Below are 23,678 nucleotides of genomic sequence, written 5' to 3' on the forward strand. Positions count from 1 at the left end.
ATCACTCAAACTGTCTCTGCAGTTCAATGGGGGAGGTCTTTTTTAAGCTTATTAGTATTTATATATGCAAATGTAAGCTAATAAGTGATGGATATCAAACCATGGCCTTAGATGTCATGGAAGGTCATATGACAAATCACTCTGACTTGTACAGTTGTGACTGTGGTTTTTGGAAAAAAAAGTCTGGAGTCATCATGATATGTCGTTCCCCACATAACCTTGATTTCAATCCTTTCCATTTCATTTCTTTTGGTGCCGCCTGAAGGGGAAAAGGTTTATTCCACAAGAACCCAAAGACCACCAACCAATTACTGTCATGCTCACTTGCACTGTCACATGGGAGTGTCTGGTCTCCACTGGTAACCCCCTGGGCACAAAGATGTTGCTCATTAATCAGCCATTAATCAGTTACCCTCATTAATCTGGCCCTCTATAAGTGAGTTCATGTCAGCTGCTGTTGTCTATGCAAGGAGAATGCCTCTTCATTGTTTCATTGCATTAACCTCAATGAACTTGGCGTTATTAATCTCAGAGCTGTCAGTGCTGCTGCATTTAGCGATACAGCATTAAGATAATCGCATCAACGCGAGACTTCCTCTCTTATAAATGCATTTCACATGTGGGAGCTGTGTCTAGAGAGGTTTTTTTTCCTCCATAAATTATACGTTTTACAGCTGCTGCCATCATCTAACAAAAGGATGATATTTTCAAGACTAACCACGTGTCACTTTTAATTTACACAGCAAAACATCTGTCTGTGCCCAGTAATACATTTAACTGTCAAAAATATTGTCTGAAAATGTATGATGTATCCAAACCTGGGTATATTATAATATCTAACAATCATCATCATCATAACCTTTATTTAAAATGTACAACTGAGGGGCAGGCCCTCATTTACAAAGTTGCCGAGGAATCATACAATTACAATACAAAGAGATTGTCTCTCAAATTTCCAAAGAGATCCAGCCCCAAGATGATGAATCACAAATGACATACTACATTCAAATTGTAATTTGTAAAAACTTTGCTGCTGTGTCATTGTCTTGTGTGTCTGTCCAGCGTTACATTAGACTCACCTCTATCTCCATGTTGCCCTGTGCTGAAGGCTGTGTCAGAACACGATGTTTTAACTGTAACCACCCAGACGGTATGTGTGAAATGCTGGCAACGTTGGAGCCTGTTGTGTCGGGACAAGTTGGGCTTGTCTTTGAGATTTTCTTTTCTGCTGGCTGCTTTTCCCTGTCTGGCTGCCTTTCCCTCAGTCTAGCAGGAACACTGGTATGCAGACAACTGTCATACCAGTCTTAAAATCAGGAGTGAAATATTCACTTTAACCAACCATGTTTGCCTATTGTTGCCAAACCCTCATCTATTTTGACATGCCCAGAATAGGGATGCTAGGGGTTGAGAGTAGAATGAAATAGAAATAGTTGGAATTTTAACTGGCTCACCAGGGTCAGTATAGATCAAATTGTTGCTGTCAAGTGGGAACCTTATTTGTCCCAAAATGTTACTTTTTAGGATTCAAATTCAAAAGTAGCAAAAATAGCAGATCTACATGCTCAAAACGCATCGCACCGTGACCTGTTTTGAGCTTGTAGATCTGCTATTCTTGCTACTTTTGTGTCACACTGTTGTATGACGAAGTAGGGCATTAATTTACCTTGTAATAATAAGACACAAGGTTACTGCCCGACAGCAACCATATATAATATAAATACAACAACCCCCCCCCCCCAAAAAAAACAAACAAGGACAACATAACACCATAGATTACGTTATATAATGTTCTTTATGGTTGAATGTTTTGCCTGGTATGTATAGAATTCGAGGAACACTCGGAGTGGGTGGAGGCTCGTTCTGTTTGGACAAGTTGGACCGCTGACTTCCTCATTGAGAAGCTATGGGTTCTGATTGGTCTCATCCATCTCCATCTGGAAGAGAGAATATTCCTAAGCGTTACTTGATAAGGTGTCAGCTGGTACAGTGAAGAGTGAGGGGAAAAAGGGAGTGAGAGGGAATGACTTGACAACACCTGTCATTATCTGATTTGAAAGAAACCCAGGATGTGTGTCTTCAGGATTAGGCGTGCGTCTTTGTGGTTCAAATGAGTTTTACAAAACTTTTACAAAAAAAGATTTCACCTCATAAAGGCTTTTAGATCCTCCTGCCTCTGTAATCATCACATCAAAAATAAAATCTCCACATTGGATTGGCTGTTGGAAGAGTTCAACGGCATCAAATCCAGGAAAGGCTTTAAGGAAATGCAAAAGGGTAGTTGCGGGTTTGATGATGTAAAAGTTACTATTCAACCTTGTGGTGCTGTTTTAATTAACCGTTTAAATCCTATATACTTAGTTGACCGTGGTCCCCCAGGGGTATATACTTGGTCCCCTCATTTTTAACTACAAATAACACAGTTTTCCTCTGGCCGATGACGGCAGAGTGTGGAAGACCTCTCTACCTATGCACCAACATGTACCCATGGTGGGCTCAGCATTGAATGCTTCTAGAGCCTTTCTCTGGTATCTCCCTTTCACCATTTCTGTCTAAATACAAAAGAAGAACTTATGCACTTCAAATCTTGTTTAAAGTGGTTTATATAAATGGGCACGTTTGTGACGCCGAATGTTCACCGACCAACATTCATAGTTCACCCACAAGATAATTTGTATAACCTTGTTTGTATAAGTTTGGAAACTTAACTTCGCTCTTGTTTTTAGCGACCTGCTAGCACACACCTGGCCAGTCACAGGGGTGTGACTCGCACCTGAACATGGGTCCTGCAACTTTGACTGTCTGTGGTACCGTTGTGCAAATCTTGCCTGTAAATCTCTGGAAGAAAGCCTATGGTTCCTCAGTGAAGAAAGGGTGAAGAACTGGTCTTCTTAGGGTGTTGTCTCTCTGGGATGGTCTGTCTGTGACTTCACCAGTCTCACTGAACTTGGAAATGGGTTATGGTACCAGGGCTGATACCAAATAATGCTGCCACTCTGCGTAAAGGAACATCAGCTTCCACTTGCCCTATTGCACGGGCCTTATCCTGAAGGGACAAACGTGGCATCTTTTTGCAAGGAGTTTATGATTCATACTCACTTGCCACATGCCAGCCTACTGGTTCTGAAACCCTGTCTCAGTGTATTGGACGTTCTTCTTAACAACCAAGGCAAAGAATAGAAGATCTACAAGCTCACAACACGTCACAACTTGTGAGCTTGTAGATCGCCTATTTTAGCTATTTGATGTAGTATATAGGGTATAAGTGGTTAAAAAAATGGGTTTGATTGATTTATTCCCAGAAGGGAGAGTAAGAGGCGTGTTGAAAAAGAAAGGACATAGAGAAAGAGAAAAGGGGGGATGCTTCTTCCTTTGTGACTACGACGGGTGTTCACTGTGCAGTGGCCACACTTCCATTTATCATTGCCATGGCGATTGTTTCAGTCAGTGCTCTAGCCTTGATGGATAACATGCCTCTCACCTATTTGTCTCCTTCCTCTTTCAGCGGCTCTTTGTCAGACAGCCTCTTCACGTTCATCTCCAACGGTAAGAATGGATTTGTCTTCCTTGGACACTGTGTGAATGATGTGCTATGTTCCAGCGATGATATTTGTCGCCCCCGAATAATCTCATCTATAGGCCAATTGTTTTTAATACAAAATAAATGTATTTTTTATTTTCACATGTGATTCACACGTCATGGGAACTTTCAGACACATTATATAACAAAATGTCTCCATCAAGATAAAATAAAGTCATGTGTTTACAAAAATGTAGCAATACAAGGCATGTAATAACGGTCGAACAAAAAAAAATGGGTTGAGCAAGATCTCTAAACTTGAGTGAGTGTATACTTACCCAGATTAGCTGTCATCTTAGAAAAAGCACTTATTAAACAAGCCTAGTGTGGTTGTCAGGTAATGTTACAGACAGGTGTGGAAAGGGAAGTACTTGCAGTGTAAATTAACCCATTAAGACCTGAGGCCGATTCTACAAATGTCTTCTAAATCCTAACGGTTTTCTGAAAAACGTATGTTGCTATATCAGTGGTGACAACGTATGTTGCTATATCAGTGGTGCTCAAACATTTTCATGTCAAGGACCCCCAAAATTATATGTATTTGGCCGCCGACCCACCCAACTCAAAATATTTTGTCCCAAGAACCCCCAGAAGCAAAGATTTGAGTTAAAAAATGTTCGCTTTAAAAAATATATATATTCAAAAATGTGCGCACATTTTCCAGATTTTTCAAAATATAGCAGATCTGCAAGCTCATAGTGCGGCACGAGGTGGCACTCTATGAGCTTCTATATCTGCTATTTTAGAATAGCCAAATGTGCTTTGAGAACGAATGTGCTATAGCTAAAATCTAAAATGACAGACGCTTTCCCGGTTTGAATGGGTTTAGTGAAGTTTTGGGAAAATGGAAGGTGTGGCACTATTATCTATTTCTAGCATCATGGGAACGTCTTTATCTCCTGTTTTGTTTTCATATGGTCATTTGAGTGTAAGAGGCCCTTTAGCGCATTACCTGTAGAGACTAGCTCTGGCAAATAGACAAATGAGTGTGCTCACACTCGCACACAGACGCGTACACACACACACACAAAAAATTACAATCTGGATTGTACTGTGCTTGTGTACACACACACACACACACACACACACACACTTTTTTTGTGAGGACCTTCCATTTGGCTGCATTAATCCCTATATTCTAACCATAATCAGATCTATAAACTTTAGTTTATACTACATGCCTAACCTGAACCCTTACCTTACCTAACCTAAGCCCAATTGTAACCCTAATCCTAAACCCTAACCATACACTGGCCTGTTGAGATGTACACACTGCTTTACATGCGTGCACACACATAGATACTGTGTTTTTATGACATACACATGTACACACACTACAGCAATGGTTCCCAAACGTTTTGGCTTGAGACCTGGGACTCTCCCCGGGACTAAACTAGTGAAAATAGCACATCTAAAAGCACATTCAAAACATTTGAATTTGTTTTTAATTCCTGAACATTTTGGGGGGAATTCTTTTTTAAATCTTTTGAAATAATAATAAAAAACGAAATGTAGGAAACGAAAAATAAAGGGATATTTACTCGCGACCCATAAAAATGGGTTTGCGACTCAAGAGCAGTGTTTGGGAAACAGTATGTCTCAGAAGCACTCCCCTCCATGTTGGGTGAGAGATGGGAGATGTTGAGACACATTACTATCTGTGTGCCAGACATGATTTCATCAGTACTGCTTCTAATAGCCTCGGGCACCCATGCGTCTTTTGTTTTGGTTTCTTCTACCAACTCTGACAATCACATCCATTTCTTGTGTGGAACTTTAAGTGTATCTGGTACACAAACTTCGAAATGTGAATATAAAAAAGAAAAACACATCTTTTAATTACTTTTTCTCGCTCGCTCGCATCGCTGGCAGTGAGGATGGGGTGTTAGACTTTGAGATAATGTTGTGTTATCTCAAAGTTGATATGTTGGCCTGAGAGTTGCACTTGAGGGCCTCACCCTCTGGGGAGGATGAATGTGCTACGATGACTTCATTACAGGCCATTACGCGTGTTGGCGTCATTCGCGTCACATTGCATGATCCGCGTGTATTTGCATTGACTTTGCATGTAATCGTGGCACATGGTGGTTCTGGAGAACCACTGAACCGACCCTCTTCACAATCGAAACTGCACTCCCTTGTGTGTCGGCAATACACATGACAAATGTGAAGACAATTGGTTGGACCATTCTCGAGATACACCAAGGACAGTCATACTTATACACTTCATTCACAGAGATTTGTGGAATTTATAGTTGGGTAATATGCCATTGGAAAGTACATGATTTTGAGACATGCTGTTGGAATATACTGTTTTGGACCAGTGTGCTAAAAATCTATGAAAATATGATAGATAGAATATTCCCTCAACAGTTTGCAGTTCTACAAAGGATTAGATGTGATTCTGTCCAGGCTACCGAAGACAACACAGGCATAACAACAAACCGCCAGTGAGAATCAGTTGTAATTACTGCATTCTGCTTATATTTCCAATGTGAAAGGAAGACTCCTCAGCACAGTATAATGCCCGCAACACTCCAGATTAAACTGGGTGTCTGGGGTGTGGTAAATAAAACTATGTGAAAAGGACATTTATTGAGTGCTGTCTGTTTTCTCCGTTTCATAATAATACGCAAGTAGAAATGTTTGTCTAGAGTTCCCCAAAGGTACATTTCAAAGCAGAAGAAGATGCAACAAATACACTGAATCCCACAAGCTAACAACCATAACATTCATTGAAAGGAAAGGAAAGGTTCCAAAAATATGGGGGGCTATGTGGAAACAGACATGTGCCTGGTTTGTGCTGCAGCTGCATGTGAATTTGGTTCTGCTGACGAGCGCTTGAATGTTTTAAGGCTTCACCCCACTTCCTGCGTATTGTTGAGTCAACGCTTGCTGTAATTGGCCACGGCCTGACTCCCACACCTTCTTCTGTTATGTTCATCACATACAAACGTGAAGGACGGCCTTTAGAAAGACAATGGCTTTAGTCTTTGCCATTAAGAGGTTGTGTGTGACGACCAGAAAACAAAACAAAGAAGCACTTTGATGGTACTACCATACCATGTCTTATGTTTTCTCTTGTAACAAATTGTCGCTGTCGGTGGAAACCTTGTACTGAATGTCCAAAACCGTACATTTTTAGGAAAAAACATTTCAAACATTTATTTTAAATGTCCACAGTAAAATGTATTAAAACATTAACATAAAATAACAGATCTGCAAACAAACCACATGTTGTGAGTATTTCGATTAGATCTTTTGGCGACACTGTTATATGACGTATGAAGTATAAAATAGGGCATTCATTTATGAAAAAACATAAAAAGATGATATGGAGATATGGGGTTGTGCCCGGCAGAGACGAAATATAAAGACAGAATGGCAAAAGATTGTCTGAGAAAGAAACTTCAACAACATTTCTATCCTGTCTCCATTCATCCAGAGTGTAAGAAGGGGTCAGCTCTGAGGCCTGTAGCCATCAATGCCAGCACCTGGCAGCAGCTCTCCATCTGGCCGGCCAACAACACCTCAAGCAGCAGGTCCCAGATGCAGACGGCAGACAGGGTGGCTGGTTCGGTCGGTGAGGCTGAGAGGGGAGCGTCGGCTGTGCTCTGGGTGGCAAAGCAAAACGACGCACTGCCTTGGCTTCAGCTGGACCTCGGCGAGAAGAAGAGAGTCACTGGTAAATACCACACGACCCTGCTGCAAACCACTAAGCCTATTTTATATTTTGTTGTACGATGGCGTCACACATAAATAGCCGATCTACATGCTCACAGCACGTCGAGATGCAATGGCATTGTGAGTATGTACAGTATATCCGCTATTTCCTTTAAAAAAAAAAATGTTTTTAGAGTGTGCTCATCTTTGTACTTTCTCCCTCATGTAGAAAGAGATGGGGCAGAAAGCAGGGAAAGATGAGGCATAGACTGGCTCATGGGCAGGAAAGGAGAGTGTTGGTGAGAATGTTAAGAGCACGTGTAGGCCTGCGAGATGCTGTGAACTAGTACGTTTCCTACCAGATGTTTTTGCCGAGTTGAGTTCGTGGCGGCGTTGAATTGGCACGTGTCCCCACCATCTTCCTGCTCCAGTTCACCCACTAACGAGGCTTTCTTTGCACAGCATTCTGGCGTCAGAGGAAAGACTCACGTTTAGCTTCCTCCTCTCCAGCGGTAATTAAGAACAGGTGGTCAGAGTTTAAGCATTTCATACACCCCCCCAATCTATCTTTCTTTCTCTGTCTTCTTTCTCCCCTTTAAGTTACTAAAGAATGCCTTGAGTGGATTACAGACCATTCCTGTCAATTCCTGGCCTGAGAGTCGGGTCACACGTTCAGTTTACTATTTGGCCAAATCAAACGTTTCTATACCACATGACACACGGCTGCAATAAAAACTGGGAAAAACAAAACATGCAATATGTGCATTACATGCTAAGCAAAGACGGTGCACGTTTGTGTACAAATAAATGAAACATGATTGTATGCAAAATAATGTACAAATTACTTTTTTTTACAATTTTTACTCTAAGTTAAATTAATACTCTGAATGTTTTAACTCTGAGAGTAAAATCATTTCCCCTAGTTTTACTGTGTATTTAGTTACTGTAAAGCCTGATTTATACATATACAAGGACGCGATGCACATTGAAGTATAAATCAGGCCGAAGAATGATGAGAGGGAAAGAGCAGGGTCACAGACGCATGTGAAAGTTGAACAGAGTGGGGGTAATTATACTTGTAAAGATGCATTCCTTTCACACACACACATACACCCTCTACATACAGTAGGCAGCAGTATCCGCACAGCTTAAAATCGACAGAATGCTTCTCTGTGTTGCATTTTGGTCAAACAAGAGAGGGCCTCACAAAGACCTTTCTAAATATAAGCCTGAATCCAGAATGATGGTTTAGATGTTTTGAGCTTGCGTGTGCGTGCGTGCACGTGGTCACCGCTTCCTCGGTTGCTTTAATTGATTGTCTACAGGGACATGTAATGGACAATGAAGGGTTTTGTCCTCCAGTTGGGGAAGTTCACAGTCACAGAGTAACATCACTTTGAGTGGAATGTGCGTTGTTGTGACTGAAGACAGCCCTGCTCGGCCTTGTGTGACAGAAAGGGGTTATAAAACGAGCCCTTTCTTTCCTTTATAGGACCACTATGGAAATAAGCTCTCTTGCATTTTGTGTTATCGTTTTGACTGTGAACAATTGAATATTTGTACAGACAGTATGTTTCTGTCAATAAAAAAAAAAGTAAATCAATCAATCCTGGACGGCGATTTGGCTGAGTCCATGTCCTACAAGTGACAATATTCATTTATCTTTTTTACATGAATCCTTGCAATACATAATACATGTTTTATACAAGCTATATGGCACAAGACGTTTGTATACAGTGCCATATACAGTACAGTAGATTTATTGAACCAGACTCCATGCCTTATAATCATAATATTGTTTAAATGCTCTTCTTTGAACATCATTACACCATCTGTCTGGGTAAGAGCCTTTAGTCAAGTTAAAATGCACTCATTTTACATGCAGAGAAATTCAATAAAACTATTGCAAATTTCCATAGGAATTAAATTGTATAAGGCAGTTCCAGGGGGGTCCACAGTTATATGATTGATAGTTCTGTAGGTCTGTAACTCTGAGAGTTATGGAGGTCCATGACCTAATGCATACCAAACTGGGAATCCTTGAAATTAAAAGGGTTGAGAATCACTGATATTAGGCTTTGGGACTAGGAATGACCCTGGGTTAGGGTAAAGAGGTCGGAATCCACACACACAGTGCTAAGGCAAGTAATCCCAGACATGGTTTCTGTGCTTTGAGGCCGAAATTCATTTTCAAACATGACCAAAATGTTGACATAATGACTGGTGTAAATCGTCTACACATAATTCCATATAATGTGACGTGATGACACGTTACCGGTTTGACTCCATGGTGATTAGTCTACTTTTTGCTGACTTTATGACTCCCTTCACCCAGCTCTCAACATTCCTGTAGAGTGTGCTTCATCTTAACCAGAGGACAAAGACAATTGAAATTGTACCACTACCTGCTGCTTTTAGTTCCCTGTGCTATTACTGGCATGTCACCCTTAAGGCATTTATTTACGTTTTTCGTTGCCACCATGGCAAAAATGCTTGATCAAGGTGGGACGATGTTGGGTCTCAAGTTCAAGTTTATTATGTCCCAAACTGGGCAATTTATGTTAAAGCAGATAGTAAGAAACTCAGAGTACACACAGTAAACTAGGGATGTTCGATATTATCGGCCTCCCGATATTATCGGCCGATATTAGCATAAAAATCGATATCGGAAAATATCGGTATCGGTTTTTGAAAAAAAAACAACAACATTTAAAAAAAAATAATAATAATAATAAGTTACAGGAGTTCTTACTGTATGGTGTGTGTGTGATATGAAATTTTGAGCTTACCCTAATCACAGTAATTCCTGCACATATCGGTATCGGTTGATATTGGTATCGGTAATTAAGAGTTGGACAATATCGGTATATCGGTTATCGGTAAAAAAGCCAATATCGGACAACCCTACAGTAAACATACATACACAAGACACACATAGACATAATCACAAGATCCAGATAATCTCTGCTCTATTATGTAAAGTGTATTGAGACAACTTGAATTGAATTACACACTTTTCACTGAAACATATTGATGTGATTGATTATCGACTTGCGTGACTGAGAACTAAGCAGTTCATTACAGAGGCTGAATCTGACAAGCGTGTCTGTCATTATTATGCATTATAAAAGAACAGATCTCAATGTTCAACAAATTAAAAAGCAGATAAATTGAAACCTACTGTAGAGCAGCGGTTTCCAAGAGGTGTGCCATGAGACAAGTCCAGGTGTGTCTTCGGATTTTTGGGAACACATTATTAATAATAATAATAATAATAAATGTATTTCCTCATTCCTTACGGGTATTTGTCACTGTATATTTGCACATATGAATCTTTATACTGTATCTGGCTGAGCCTTTTGTATTAAACTTCTTCGCAGGTATCATCACCATGGGGTCGTCATGGATGAAGACACATTATTACATCAAAACTTACAGGATTGAGTTGAAAGAGAAGAATCGCTGGAGAGTTTGGGCTCAAAACAACATCACGGTGAGCTCACTGCTCAATCCTGCGATGTTAGAATGTCTGTTGTTTGCCAGGTCAATTCCAATTGTAAAAGCGCTGCAGGGACAACATATACTGTATGTCAATTCCAATTAAAAAAGCGCTGTACTATCATTAAATGCAGCTTTCTCAATTACACATTGTCACTGTTGGGGAGAAATACATTTTTTAAATGTTTTAACTTTTTCCATAAGTGGCATAAGTTTTTCATATGGCAGTGTTGCGCAAAAGTAGTGAACTGTCCATAAAATCAACGGTTTTGGACATTAATGCAGTTCTTTTCAATTTAAAAGCACTAATTAATTGAGTAACAATTTTGAACAATTATTCTTTTTACATTTTCATCAACTTTTAACGTTTTAGTTTGCCATAGCAACGTTCAAAAACAGTACCAGCGTAGCAAATAGATGTATATTGCAGTCATATATAGTATATCATCAAGCTTTCTATGTCTCGTCTCTCTCTCACGCTCTCTCTCTCTCTCTCTCTCTCTTACCAACTTAAGGACTTTGAAGGAAACCAGGACAGTCTCCACCAAACAAGGAACAACTTCTATCCGTCTATCGTGGCACGATACCTCCGCCTCATCCCTCTCTCCTGGGACCAGCACATTGCCATGAGGGTGGAGGTACTGGGTTGTACCTATGTCAGAGGTAACTCAACATTTAGTCACTCACAGTCAGTGGTGGCCAGACTACACAGGAGTTTACACATTTGTAGTATCTGGTGGCATCTGACATTTTCATTCCACATTTCTCACATGTATTATGCATTTCCCATGAATCATGTATGGCAAGTGAATGTGTTTAGTTCACAACACGTTGCATTGCACACACGTTGTGAGCTTGTAGATCAGCTATTTTGGAAGAATGTGTGAAAAAAAGAAAAGACATATGGCCATGTTGAAAGCAGTTTTAAAGCGTGTGACCCTACTGTAACTTTTTTGTCTTTTAACCAACACTTATCTACAGTATCTGCCTATCTATGAAACCACCTACAGTGTGAGGGAACTAATTTAATCTAATTTGATCATTGATACATTGTTTTGATTCCTCAACTTTGTTGGACTAATGGACTTGGAAGTAATTCCTGTGACCTCATGGCATTGCCTCTCTTTTCCCATCAGCCAACTTGTCAACTCAGGTGATGGTAGAGACGCAGCCAACCAAATCTAAGCCTACGTTAGCTGACGTGGACACTCAACCCGGGCCCTTACATGTAGACATAGGTACGTGTGTGTCTATTCCTGTGCAATTACATACAGTACAAGCTTCAAAATTATGTCAGCGATCCAAATTGTGCAACAGCGTCCTGAAAGCCGAGACAGAAAACATGTGTTTGTTGTACAATTGAGCTCCAGCGACATCCAAGTGAGAGCAGTACAGATGTTGGTCGTTCTACTCTAGCTGGTTTAATCAGCTGTATTTGAATGCCTCCAGTTTTGGTCAAGTTTCCTCCTTCTGTGGTTCAAATCAACAGTTCATGTGGTTCTTTATGGTTTTAAAGTTTTTGCTTCATAGAAACATCAAGTTATCTTTTTTTATTGACTTTCTGCCTATGTTTCGGTCCCTAGACCTTGATCAAGATGGTATGTGATTCCCAGCACCACAAAAAGTAAATACAGTGGTGTGTGTCATTCAGCCTAATACTGAACAAGTTACTGCATAATAGAGCCTGGAAAACCTACTCCAAACCTGAATCACACTGAAAACAAAGCCTGTGAAAAGGATGGGAACATCCACCCATTTAATAAGTGTGTTCTAAAATGGAAAGCTTGTTCTCTGTTCACGAAGACATTCTGGCTGAAAGTGGTCCGAGAAGAAAGGGATCGTTAGCTTGATTTTTTTACATGGACCAAAATGCCTTGCAACAGTAGTCTCCATGTCCCTTTCCAGTTTAGTGTAAAAAGCTGCAATCCATAACTTTTGTTTGGGAATAAAGTTTTAACACAGCGGTTCTCAACTTGTGAATATTTAGGATATTGCAAGTGGGCACCCAAATAATTGTCAAAAAAATATTATTTAAAACCTTGAAAATGTTGTTTTCATTGTAATACAGATAAATAAGAACTTGAAGTATACTATGTTAGTTCCATTGATCCAAGCCGAAACACAATCGATTGATTGATCATTAAAATAAACATGTTCTGAAAATGCACGCAACCAACTGCCGTGTGAAGTGGCCAGTTGGGTGGGCTGCGAAGGTTGGGATTTTCAAGTGGGTCCTGATCCATAAAAGGTTGAGAACCACTGTTTGATAGAGTATGTTAACAAAATATAACTAACACAACAGTGGTGTTTGGACTTTTTTTATTGAGATATTTAAATCCTGTGGACAGGTAGGACCGCTACTGATTGACATTTAGAGGTATTGCATGAAATTCTCACCTTCCAAAACATTACAGTTCAAAAGTAGACATTTCGGCACTTGCTATGGAATGCAGCTTTAACATTAAGAATAAAGTTTATGTTTTTGTGAAGTAAAGGAGTTTGAAGGCACTTTTTAAACTCACATTACTTCTGTTGAGCGTCATTAATATGGAGAACCGCTAGACAATATGGTCTCTATGAAACCACCAAATGTGGGAGTATAAGTGGCGCGGGGGTGTCTAAACTTTGTTGAACTTCATGTCACCCTCCACCCTACCCTACCCTACCCTCTGTCATCAGTCAACATGTCATCTCACCAGACGTTAGGAACTCAGCCAACCAAACCCAAGCCTCTGGTACCTGGCCAGGACACTCAACCAGTGCCCTTCCATGTAGACATAGGTATGTGTGTGTGTGTGTGTGTGTGTGTGTGTGTGTGTGTGTGTGTGTGTGTGCGCACGTTTGTGCGTAAGTGCATGTGTGTGCAATAGCAAGCGTCTCTCTTGTGTTTGTTACAGTGAAACTAGCCATCATCATCGTTCCCACGTTGCTGTCAGTGGTTCTGCTGTTGACTGGAATCTGCCTCTTTAAAATGCTCCACAAGTAAGTACACACACACACACACACACACACACACACACACACACACACACACACACACACACACACACAATACACATAACCCTCTGATCTGATTTATTAACTCTTTATTTCATTTCTCCGCCTTAGGAAACAGAACAAGGATCATTCTTATGGTTCTTCTGAGGAGAAAACAGGTTGGAGAGAGATCTTTACTTAAAAAAATGAAATAATAATAATTGTATCGACGAGTCACCCCATGGAGACTTGAATTCATGGATATATATATTTTTTTTTTTGTCGCATTCCTAAGCCGGATTTGATGATCAGTAGGCAGCGGTTCCGTTAGGAGATACAAAGGAGACTCTTTGTGTCTCCTACCGGAACCGCTGCCGGTCATAAAATTATTGGCTTAGGAATGCGACAAAAACATCTGACATGGCCATCTCCATGGGGTGACTGATCGATCATTTTGGGGGTGAACTATCCCTTTAACTACCTTTTAGGCATTTGTTTGGGGGGGGGGCATTTTGTTCCTAGGATAGGATAAAGCTGTTTCTTGTGTATTCTGTGTTGATCCAGGTTGCTGGAAACAGATCAAGCAACCATTTGCCAGGCACCAGTCAACAGAGTTCACCATCAGCTACAGCTCCGATAAAGAACCCATACACAAACTGGACATGGTTACCAGCACCATGGCAGGTTAGGACCAGTAAACACATGCACGCACACTACTTGCCAAGCCAGCATCAAGCCTGATTTATACTTCATCGTACAACGGTGTTGCACACCATAAATAGCAGGTGACAAGCTCACAACACGTGATGCAATGTGTTATTATGAACACGTAGACCGTTTATTTTTGTTGTGCGACACTGGAGTGCAACTAAGTATAAATCAGGCTTTAGTTCTCCATATATTATACACAGACATTGAAGATTACTCACTCAACTTAATGTTGCAGCTGTTGTTAATTGTCATCACTTCTGCTTTCCAGAGTATCAGCAGCCTCTGATGATAGGCATGGGAACCATGTCCCGGAAAGGTTCTACATTCCGTCCCATGGATACGGACGCAAATGACGGCACCGACCCAGCGACACACTATGACTACCTCCACACGGCCAACCAGTACGCCCTGCCTCTGACCAACCAGGAACCGGAGTACGCCACGCCCATCATAGAGCGCCACGCCTTCCGCAAGGACAACTTTATGCCCGATGCAGGAAGCTACAACGTGCCGGGGACGGTGGTCAGCAAGAGCCCCTCGTTCCGAGCCTCGGAGGGCGGATACAGGAAACCTGGGTTGGGAGGTTCCAGAGGTTACCAGACGCCCCAGGTGAAGAGGACGGACCGGTCAGGACAGAACTCGGCTGGGCTGTATGACTGTCCCAAGGTGTCTCCAAGCCACAACCAGGGTGAGAGGCTTGACTTCAGGCATGCAGACTACCAACAGCCCCAGGCCAAACCTTTGGTCATGGAGAGTTACTCCACGCCCAGGGACTGCGTCAGGAAAAGCCCAGTCTCGGACCCCGCCATGGGACTACACAGGCCAGATCCGGAGGGGGGCCATGGAGGAACCTGACTGGGGACTATCTTGGAAATTCTGAACCAAATCTCAGATACAATGCACATCTCAACATTCAACAGAATGGAGATTTGCGACAGACAGCCGATCATAAGGTGTTGAGATTCTTTCACTCAGAAAAAGTGGTCATTGACATCTGGGATCTAATCATCCAGTTGAGACAATCTTGACTCACCAGTGGAGTACTGCTATCTGGATGTTTTGAGTCATCAATACCTGAAGACCAAGACATCGGTGATCTATTTATCATACTGAAAGGACCATGGTGGAGGACCAAATCCAACTGTGATTGAGACATTGGCCTTTTTTGTTGCTTTGTTTCAAAGAATGCCTACATCTCAGAGGAGCTACAAATGAGTTGCAAAGGCTGATCTAGTTCCAACAAATTGTTAAATTATCAGTTTGGGATTGTTTGTGTGGAGTCTTTTTTTTGTATATTTTGCTAGCTGTGTTCAAGAGGAACTGTTGCCTTCATCTCAGACTTGGGTCCAACCTCATAAACTTAGTTTAAGACTGATCAGAAATACGTAGACTGGTCTGAAGTTCTCAAAATGGACCAGTCTAATGTAAAGGCAGTTGCTGCAATATATGTTCATTGCAAACAAAAACATTTTATTTTATGTTTTTGAGCCAGAAGAGTCAGCCACCCTTCATCCAGTTTACCGACAATTCAATGTGTTTCAGATGATGTAGCTTCTAGTAAATTATTTTTTAGTTAAAGGGTATCTTTAGATTTATATTGCATTGTCTGGATAAGATTTGGATGCAAGTCTTGGTCTGTCTTATGCGTGCCCCAGGAACTGTCGGCAGATTTTAAGGTTTTAATTGCAATACTGATAAATGTACTGTACTTTAAATCTACTTTTGTCTGTGAAGGATGGCTCGTAACTCAGTCACCTCGGTCTTTAGCCACACTGTGAGCATAGATGTCTACAATACTGTGACTGTCCCTTTACGTGGAATTAGCCATACAAAACCTAGGGCCAGGCTAAGCGCAAACTTGTAAAATACATGTACAAAACATGTCTAAAAGAATGGATGGAGAGGGGCTTCTTTCAAACATCAGGGAAGATCACTTGTCAAATGTAGAGAACCGCTGTTGTGTTGAAGTTGGTGTTTTGTGTTTTCTAGCAGGCTCCACTACTGTATTATTAGAGAGTCACCCAGTGAAGCCAGTTCAGGACAGACAGACAGACAGACAGACAGACAGACAGACAGTCAGACAGTGTGTGTGTGTGTGTGTGTGTGTGTGTGTGTGTGTGTGTGTGTGTGTGTGTGTGTGTGTGTGTGTGTGTGTGTGTGTGTGTGTGTGTGTGTGTGTGTGTGTGTGTGTGTGTGTGTGTCACAGTGAAAGGACTTGGTGTCCAAACAGTCACAATAAAGGCTTTGTCCTCTCCGGCTGCAGGTGGCTTTCATGCCCAAGCTTTCATTTTCTCTCTCTCTGAGCTGGAGTCAAATCACTTTTAATTCAGTCAGTTCAGAACATAGGAACCAATGATAACCATTATTTGTCTTATGATGAATAGTGAAAATAATATACCACACAAAATAACCGATCTATAAGCTGACATTTTTTACATTTTTTAAACTTAGGGAAAACATTTGGACATTTTCCCAAATAGGGATGCCAGGGTTAATGTTGTTAATTGAACCGAGCCCTAATTTTGATTACGGAGCCAAATGGAAAGGTTAGAAGAAGCAATGAGGAGCTACAGTAATTGTAACTAAATTAAATTCAAGTCTTCTCTGAAAAAGTGCTTTCTTGCATGATGATTGAAAATGTACCTCCTCCATCATTTTCAATGGTTTTCACTTGTGCAATTGGACACAAATCATTCACTTTGGACTGGACTAATGTCAATGACTACTACAAAGACAAGCTCCTGTTTAAACTGATCTGAACTTAAACTCCATTTGAAATGGTTACCTGTGTGAATTCTACACATATAGGCATATAGGCAGTACACGGTTTGATAAATATGTACAGTATCCAGAGAAAGGGTGACACTCAAAAGTTTACTTAATTGGTAATTTGCCACTTTCAGAGTTATGGAGGTTATTGAAATGAAAAGGTTTGTCATGGTTGTGTACTGTTTACTGCAAATTTGGCCTAGACAAGACATTCAATAAGTTTATAAAAACTAATACTGTAGCTTCAGCTTAACCTGATAACTCTAACTATCTTAATCAGCGTATGGTCGTAATTGGGATAAGCTTAATATTGGGATGGCCATTTTTACGAAGCCCAGATTAAATCCTCCTACAATTTTTTATTTTTTTTGGCCTGATGTCAAATTAGCTGCAGGCTGGATCGCACTTGATCACAACCTTTTCTGTAAAGCTTCTGCAAGTACGATAAACTCTGATGTTATGACTAACCTAAACCAAAAGGCTTTTACTGGACAATGTAATTACTGTCAAAATAACAACCACTTTTGTACAGCCGGTACCAAAAATTATACAGGGAACGAGGGAAGAGATCCGTGCAAAACCACGATCCCACCACACAAAATGACCTCTGCTCTTGACGGTGTGGCAGATTAACTCAGGATATCTTTCCATATCTTGTCATGAGTCCAACCTTACGCTTAATTTGTACCCCATTGTACAGTGGTGTCGCTCACGAGAAAATAACGAATCTACAAGCTCACAATGACAACATTGTACAATGAAGTATAAATCAGGGTTTAGTGAGGCATTGCTGCTTTATACTCAGGAGAGGAAGACTGGCTTTTGTTTCTGTGAAATATTCTTAAGGAGATTTGTTTTTAGTTTTGTTTGTGGGGGGGACAATTGGTGTATATTATGAGTCATATGTGATGTTAGAGGTTTGATTGTGTTATCAATTGTTTGAATGCAACTGCTTCACATAGCTCCCTGGAATTCAATCATTATTGTCTGCAGACTGCTGTGTGATTCTGGTGACTACCATGCAAAGTGTCGAGTCATGCGTGTCTGAGAGTGTGCGTGCGTGCACTGCTGTTGTGTCTAAACTGAGCCTGGAATAAAAGCTACTGCCAACAGCAGCTGACCACCTGCCTCGTCAGTGTCCTCTCTCTGTGTGTGTGTGTGTGTGTGTGTGAATGGATTTGAAAATGCATCTCAGCAGCTATGAAAGGTGGACGTCAACTGACCTCAACATTCCAGTCATACGTGGGCCACATTCCAAAACTGCCTCTGAAGTAACTTACACCTGATTTAGAATTTGTCATACGACAGTGTCGCTCACCAAAGATGGCTCATCTACAAGCTCACAACACGTTCATGCGATCATGGCGGTATGGTTACTTGTTACTTTGTAGATTTTGACCACTTCAGCCCTATATACATTTCGGCCATTTGAAAATAGCCGATCTACAAGCTCACAATGCGTCTATTTTCAAAAGATTTGTATACATTTGAAAACTTCTGCATAATGAGTACTTTCTACTTTTGGTACTTAAAGTACATTGTGATACCAATACATCTGTACTTTTACTCAGTACATTTTTAATTCTGGGCTTTTGTCTGCAGTATTGATACTTTTACTTAAGTAAATAAATGTGAGTACTTTTTCCACCATTACTAGACTAGTGTCAAGTCACATTGTGTGACGGGCTCTCCTCACTCTCCCTGCACCCATTGCAGTCCATCAGTTAACCTCCATCCACCTTCATTCCATGAGAACCCAGTCAATGAAAGTTTTCTTATTCAGTCTGTGTCCTGCATTTGAGTTCCCTGTTGATTGTAACATTAGCGGATTATACATGTGTGTTGTATAAGTAACTGTTCTTTTGGTAAGCAACCTTGAGACAAATGCTACTTGTTGGTATTATCTGTTAATGACATGTAATCACATTTTTACCTGATCTGCAAGTAGTAAAAAAAGGATTCAATGTAAGATATACATATGCCTGTTTAAGCAAAAGATTACACAATCAATTGATATTGTGTTTTTAAATCATGACTCCCATGTTATGAGTCCAATTATATTCCCTTATAAATCCATATGACTATTTTGTGACAATGATCATACAGATGGCATATTGTATATCAATATATTGTATCTTTGTTTTACAATAGTGACCAAACGTATTATTTAGCATCTAAACAATAAAAACATGAATACTGCCAATTAAATGACATACTTTTATTATAAAAGTCAGGCCATAAGAATAGTTTGGTTGGTTCCTCCTCCTTCTGGAAACTGCTGTATGATGGCATAGACTACACAGATGGTGGCAGGTGAGGTGCAGCACAAATGGATTAAGACAGCAACATATACATCCAGGATGGTGTGTGAAACAAGTCATGTCAACTGGTCTGGGTGCCTGAGGTAGGTTCCACTTAATTCTAGGGCTGTCTCTCCCTGCATCACTCTACAGCAGTGGTCATGCAGTAGGTTGACAGTGTCCAAACAAGCACCTGTTTTGAAAGAGATTAAAGGTCACCTAACAAGTCTGGGCTTGTGATCTAGACCACTTATCAACGTTGGGTCTGGGGATCACCAGGGTCCCAAATTGACCCTTAAAGGTTTGTACCTCAAAGCGTACAGTGTACAAATGGACCCATAAGGGTCCATTTGGTTCTGTTTGTACACTGTCGGAGTTAACGTGATTTTACGTTGTAGATTGGGGTCCTATAGAGCAGTGGTTCTCAAACCTTTTCATGTCAAGGACCCCCAAATTGATATGTATTTGGCCGCGGACCCCCATCTGAAAATGTTTTGTGCCAGGGACTCGCAGAAGAGAAGATTTGTGTAAAAAATAAATGAAAATTATTCAAAATCTTCAAAAATAGCAGATGTACAAACGTATAAGTGGTTAAAATGATTGTAACGCTAGAACGGGAACTGTATAAGCAAAAAGAGGGACACATCTGATACAAGTGGAGGCTTTCCCACATACCTTTGTAGAATTAGGAAGTCACATGCGGCAGCACCCACTCCCTTCTCTCTCTCTCTCTCACACACACACACACACACACACACACACACACACACACACACACACACACACACACACACACACACACACACACACACACACACACGGTCAGTTCGTGCACTGAGGAATGTGACAGTTTGGTGTCAGTGGGGGGCAGCAGCTGATTCTCATGACTGCCACCTCCCCCTTCCTCTCCTCCCCTGACCTCACGTGTGTGTTAGCATACAAGCCACCATGAATGAGTTGGATTGTAATAATTGTAATAAAGGGCAGGGCAACTGTTTGGGATTCGTGGAGATGCGCAGAGTTCAATGGCCCGGCGCTTCGTGTTGTTTCGGCTAAAGCCGTCGCCGTGCGGTGTCGGTGGTGTGCACGGTAAACGGTACGAAACTGTTTCACCTTCCGTTTTGTCCGTAATGTGGTGAGTGGAATAAATTATGTTGCGACGTGGAAACTGTGTAGTGAGCAATGATAGGTGGCCTACGCCACCCGTAAATTCTGCGCACACGCCGTGGCTACTGTGGTGGCGAGATGTGGTGTGTCGGTGTTGTGTTTAGTCGACAACAGAGCTGTGGGTATAGCGTCAGTGGCGGGGCGGAAGTCACTCCTCGATTATATAAGTAGATAGTATAAGACAGGGGTCTTCAACAGGGGGTCCGGGACCCCTAGGGGGTCCTCAGAGTTACTACAGGGGATCCGCCAAATCTTTGTGTGATATGATTTTTTTTACCTTAACCCCTTGAACCCTAGCATCCCTTTTCTGAGGTGAACTTTAGCCAAAAATAGCAGATCTGCAAACTGACATTGTAAACTTGTAGATCGTCTATTTTTGGCAAAGAGATAGGTGTAGAGGGAAAAAAGAACAGACCAAATAAACAAAGTTTAATCTGAAACACAATTTTATACAATATGTAGAGGGGGTCCCTGCTTCATCTCTGTCTCAGCTAAGGGGTCCTTGGCCTGAAAAGGTTGAAGACCCCTGGTATAAGAAATCAACTGTGTCATAAGAAATTAAGTCATACAATACTTTAGTTTAAACAAAATGCTATAGTCCTGTTGTTAAAAAAAAAGAAAGCTATTCAATGCCATAATACTTTGTTCTTGTCAGCCTAAATTGTTTACAGCACAGCTATCTATTTTTATATTTAATTCTTGTGACAATCCTGGTGGTTGTCAGGGTAACTGGTGTGGTTGTCATGGTTACTAACCATGTGTCATGTGTTTCAGAATGATTGGAGGGCGGAGTGTCATCAGTGGAGATCTGGCCCACCTGGATTGTCCTCTATAAACTAGGTGGCTGGACCTCACTCTTGTGCTCTCTCTCACCATGAAGCTCACTGGGGGCACTCCAGCCTTTTGGATTTTGGTTGTTGAAGGACAAGACCACTTTGGTAGAGGTTTGGGTTGTGTAGTTACCTTGACGTGACGTAACTCCAAAGGTGAACAAGAAATCTAAAATAATTGCTCCATTGAATAGAAATTGATCATTCAAAATATGCCTACATTGTACGGTAAAACAGCTCTCAAAGTCACGCTTTTAGCACATAAACGAACACAAACAAAGCGATTCAGTCAATATAGAACATCGCCAAACCCAATACTGTTTTCTTCTTTTTTTTAAATAAAAATGTCAACGTCCTGCTGATTTTACTATTTGAAGATCTGAATCCTGGTCTGCGGATCCATTCCGGGTTTTCTTTTTAATAAAAATGGCAAAATCAACAGGATGTTAGCCTTATTTCAAAAACAAACGGTACTGGGTTTGGTGATGTTTTATATTGTCTGAATCAACTTTATTTGCGTTCGTTTGTGCTAAAAGAGTGACTTTGAGAGCTGTTTCAGCATACAATGTAATTCAATGAGCATATTTTGAATTATCAATGGAGCAATTATTTTAGATTTCTTGCCCACCTTTGGAAAGGTAACTACACAACCCAAACGTCTACCAAAGTGGTCTTGCCCTGTAAGCACTGTTAACCCCCCCAGTATCCGTATTGTGGGTCTAGCTTTAGCAGAAAATAGCCGATTGACAAGCTCACTACGACACGTGAGCTTGTCGATCGGCTATTTTCAGCCAAAGCTTTCCCCACAATAACACAAAACTGAAAATTCACTAGTATTGAGCCCTGAGGGACACCGGTTACCCAAATGGGGTTAAGTTAGTTTTAATAAAATCATTTAAACCTTCTTTGTTTCCTCATTTTGTTACAAACTCAGCCGTTTGGTTGGTTGTTGCAATAAATACATTACATTTAAGTGGTTGGATTCAATTTACGTAATTTGTTATCCCTGAGTCACTAGAATACCTCAAAACGAAGTATGGAGCTCGGCCTATAATTGATCTTTGATTGATATGCAGCATGCCATGAGTGCAAAGTGGTATTTTCTCAAACTTAATTCAGCTAATCAAAGAGAATCTGTGGTCATAATACAGCTCTGTTTGAGGAACTATAGTTGAACACTTTACAGACATATTTTCTAATGTCCAGTCCAAAGTGAGAACAATGTAGCCTACTTGATTTAACACCAAAACTGCTATAGTTTTGATCATCTGAAACTAAGGAATTTATAAATGACAAAAAGGGTATGAATTTTTATGACATTACGAAACATCTCTCTGTTTCCTTTCAATGAAAGTGTAAATCTGGGTTCAGACTCAGCCAGAGTAAACGTTTTCTAACAGATGGTTTTAAACAACCTAAATCTCAGTCGTGTCATAATGAACCCTTTCCCTGATCATCAGAGGGTGTATCTAGTAGATTCAGTCATTCTGTCAGGGGTAGAGGTGTTTGCTGTGGATTTTCATCTTTTGACGTGTCACCTCTCGCTTTAACTTTAAATATGACCTCAAAATCCTATTTAATGTGAAAGTCCTGGTGGTGCAAGAGTAAAGCATAGTCTTCACAAGCGGATGGTTGTGGGTTTGAATCTTGGTCAGGGAAGATCTCAATTTTCGGTCTTTTTAAGGCGAGAACCATGGATGAAGCCTGCCTCCCTCCTCACGCCCTCTTTTAGCTCCGGTAGGAGAGGGAGGAGCATGGAGGGAGCCCACCTCCAGGGGGAGGAGCTTAATACATTTACATATTAAATAAAGACTTTTATTTTAGTGTTTTTTGTGATTTTATGGCCACTGTTTTTTTTCACATATGAGACATTTTTTTATTGTTTTTTTTTATCACCAGTTTGTATTGACCACAGCTCCATTGTTTTTTTGTTGTATTACCCTTTTAGTTTTTATTTAGTAGTTGTTTTGAGTGAGCTTTGAACCTCGAACCTTTAGTTTGTGAACCTTTGATTTAACTTTTAAGCCACGCTGGCATGGAAGGTACAATTGGGAACGTCATCCTTAACCCGCCTTTTAGAATTTAGAGTGGACAGTGAAAATGTTCTTCAGGAGCCTTGAACCCCAAACCTTCTACTTTCAGACCCTGTGTTTAACTCTTGAGCCACGCTGGCATGGAAAGTAC

At 40.8% G+C, this 23,678-nt stretch overlaps 1 protein-coding gene across 2 annotated transcripts in view; it reads left to right on the forward strand.

Annotated features, from left to right (window-relative positions):
• Positions 1-18,322, forward strand: part of dcbld1 (discoidin, CUB and LCCL domain containing 1) — a 38,926-nt gene extending 20,604 nt beyond the window's left edge. The window contains exons 7-16 of one of the 2 annotated variants that reach the window (XM_084082447.1): positions 3,506-3,546; positions 7,026-7,265; positions 10,624-10,736; positions 11,257-11,404; positions 11,878-11,979; positions 13,421-13,522; positions 13,639-13,723; positions 13,850-13,896; positions 14,282-14,401; positions 14,697-18,322. In XM_084082447.1, coding sequence (XP_083938573.1) covers positions 3,506-3,546; positions 7,026-7,265; positions 10,624-10,736; positions 11,257-11,404; positions 11,878-11,979; positions 13,421-13,522; positions 13,639-13,723; positions 13,850-13,896; positions 14,282-14,401; positions 14,697-15,283 — 1,585 coding nt within the window. In that variant the 3' untranslated portion in view covers positions 15,284-18,322. The remainder of the gene's footprint in view (positions 1-3,505; positions 3,547-7,025; positions 7,266-10,623; positions 10,737-11,256; positions 11,405-11,877; positions 11,980-13,420; positions 13,523-13,638; positions 13,724-13,849; positions 13,897-14,281; positions 14,402-14,696) is intronic. The other variant, XM_084082448.1, reaches the window with a different exon arrangement.
• Positions 18,323-23,678: the final 5,356 nt, after the last annotated feature.

The sequence above is a fragment of the Gymnoscopelus microlampas genome (assembly GCF_963454915.1).
Source record: "Gymnoscopelus microlampas genome assembly, chromosome: 16".
Taxonomy (NCBI): domain Eukaryota; kingdom Metazoa; phylum Chordata; class Actinopteri; order Myctophiformes; family Myctophidae; genus Gymnoscopelus; species Gymnoscopelus microlampas.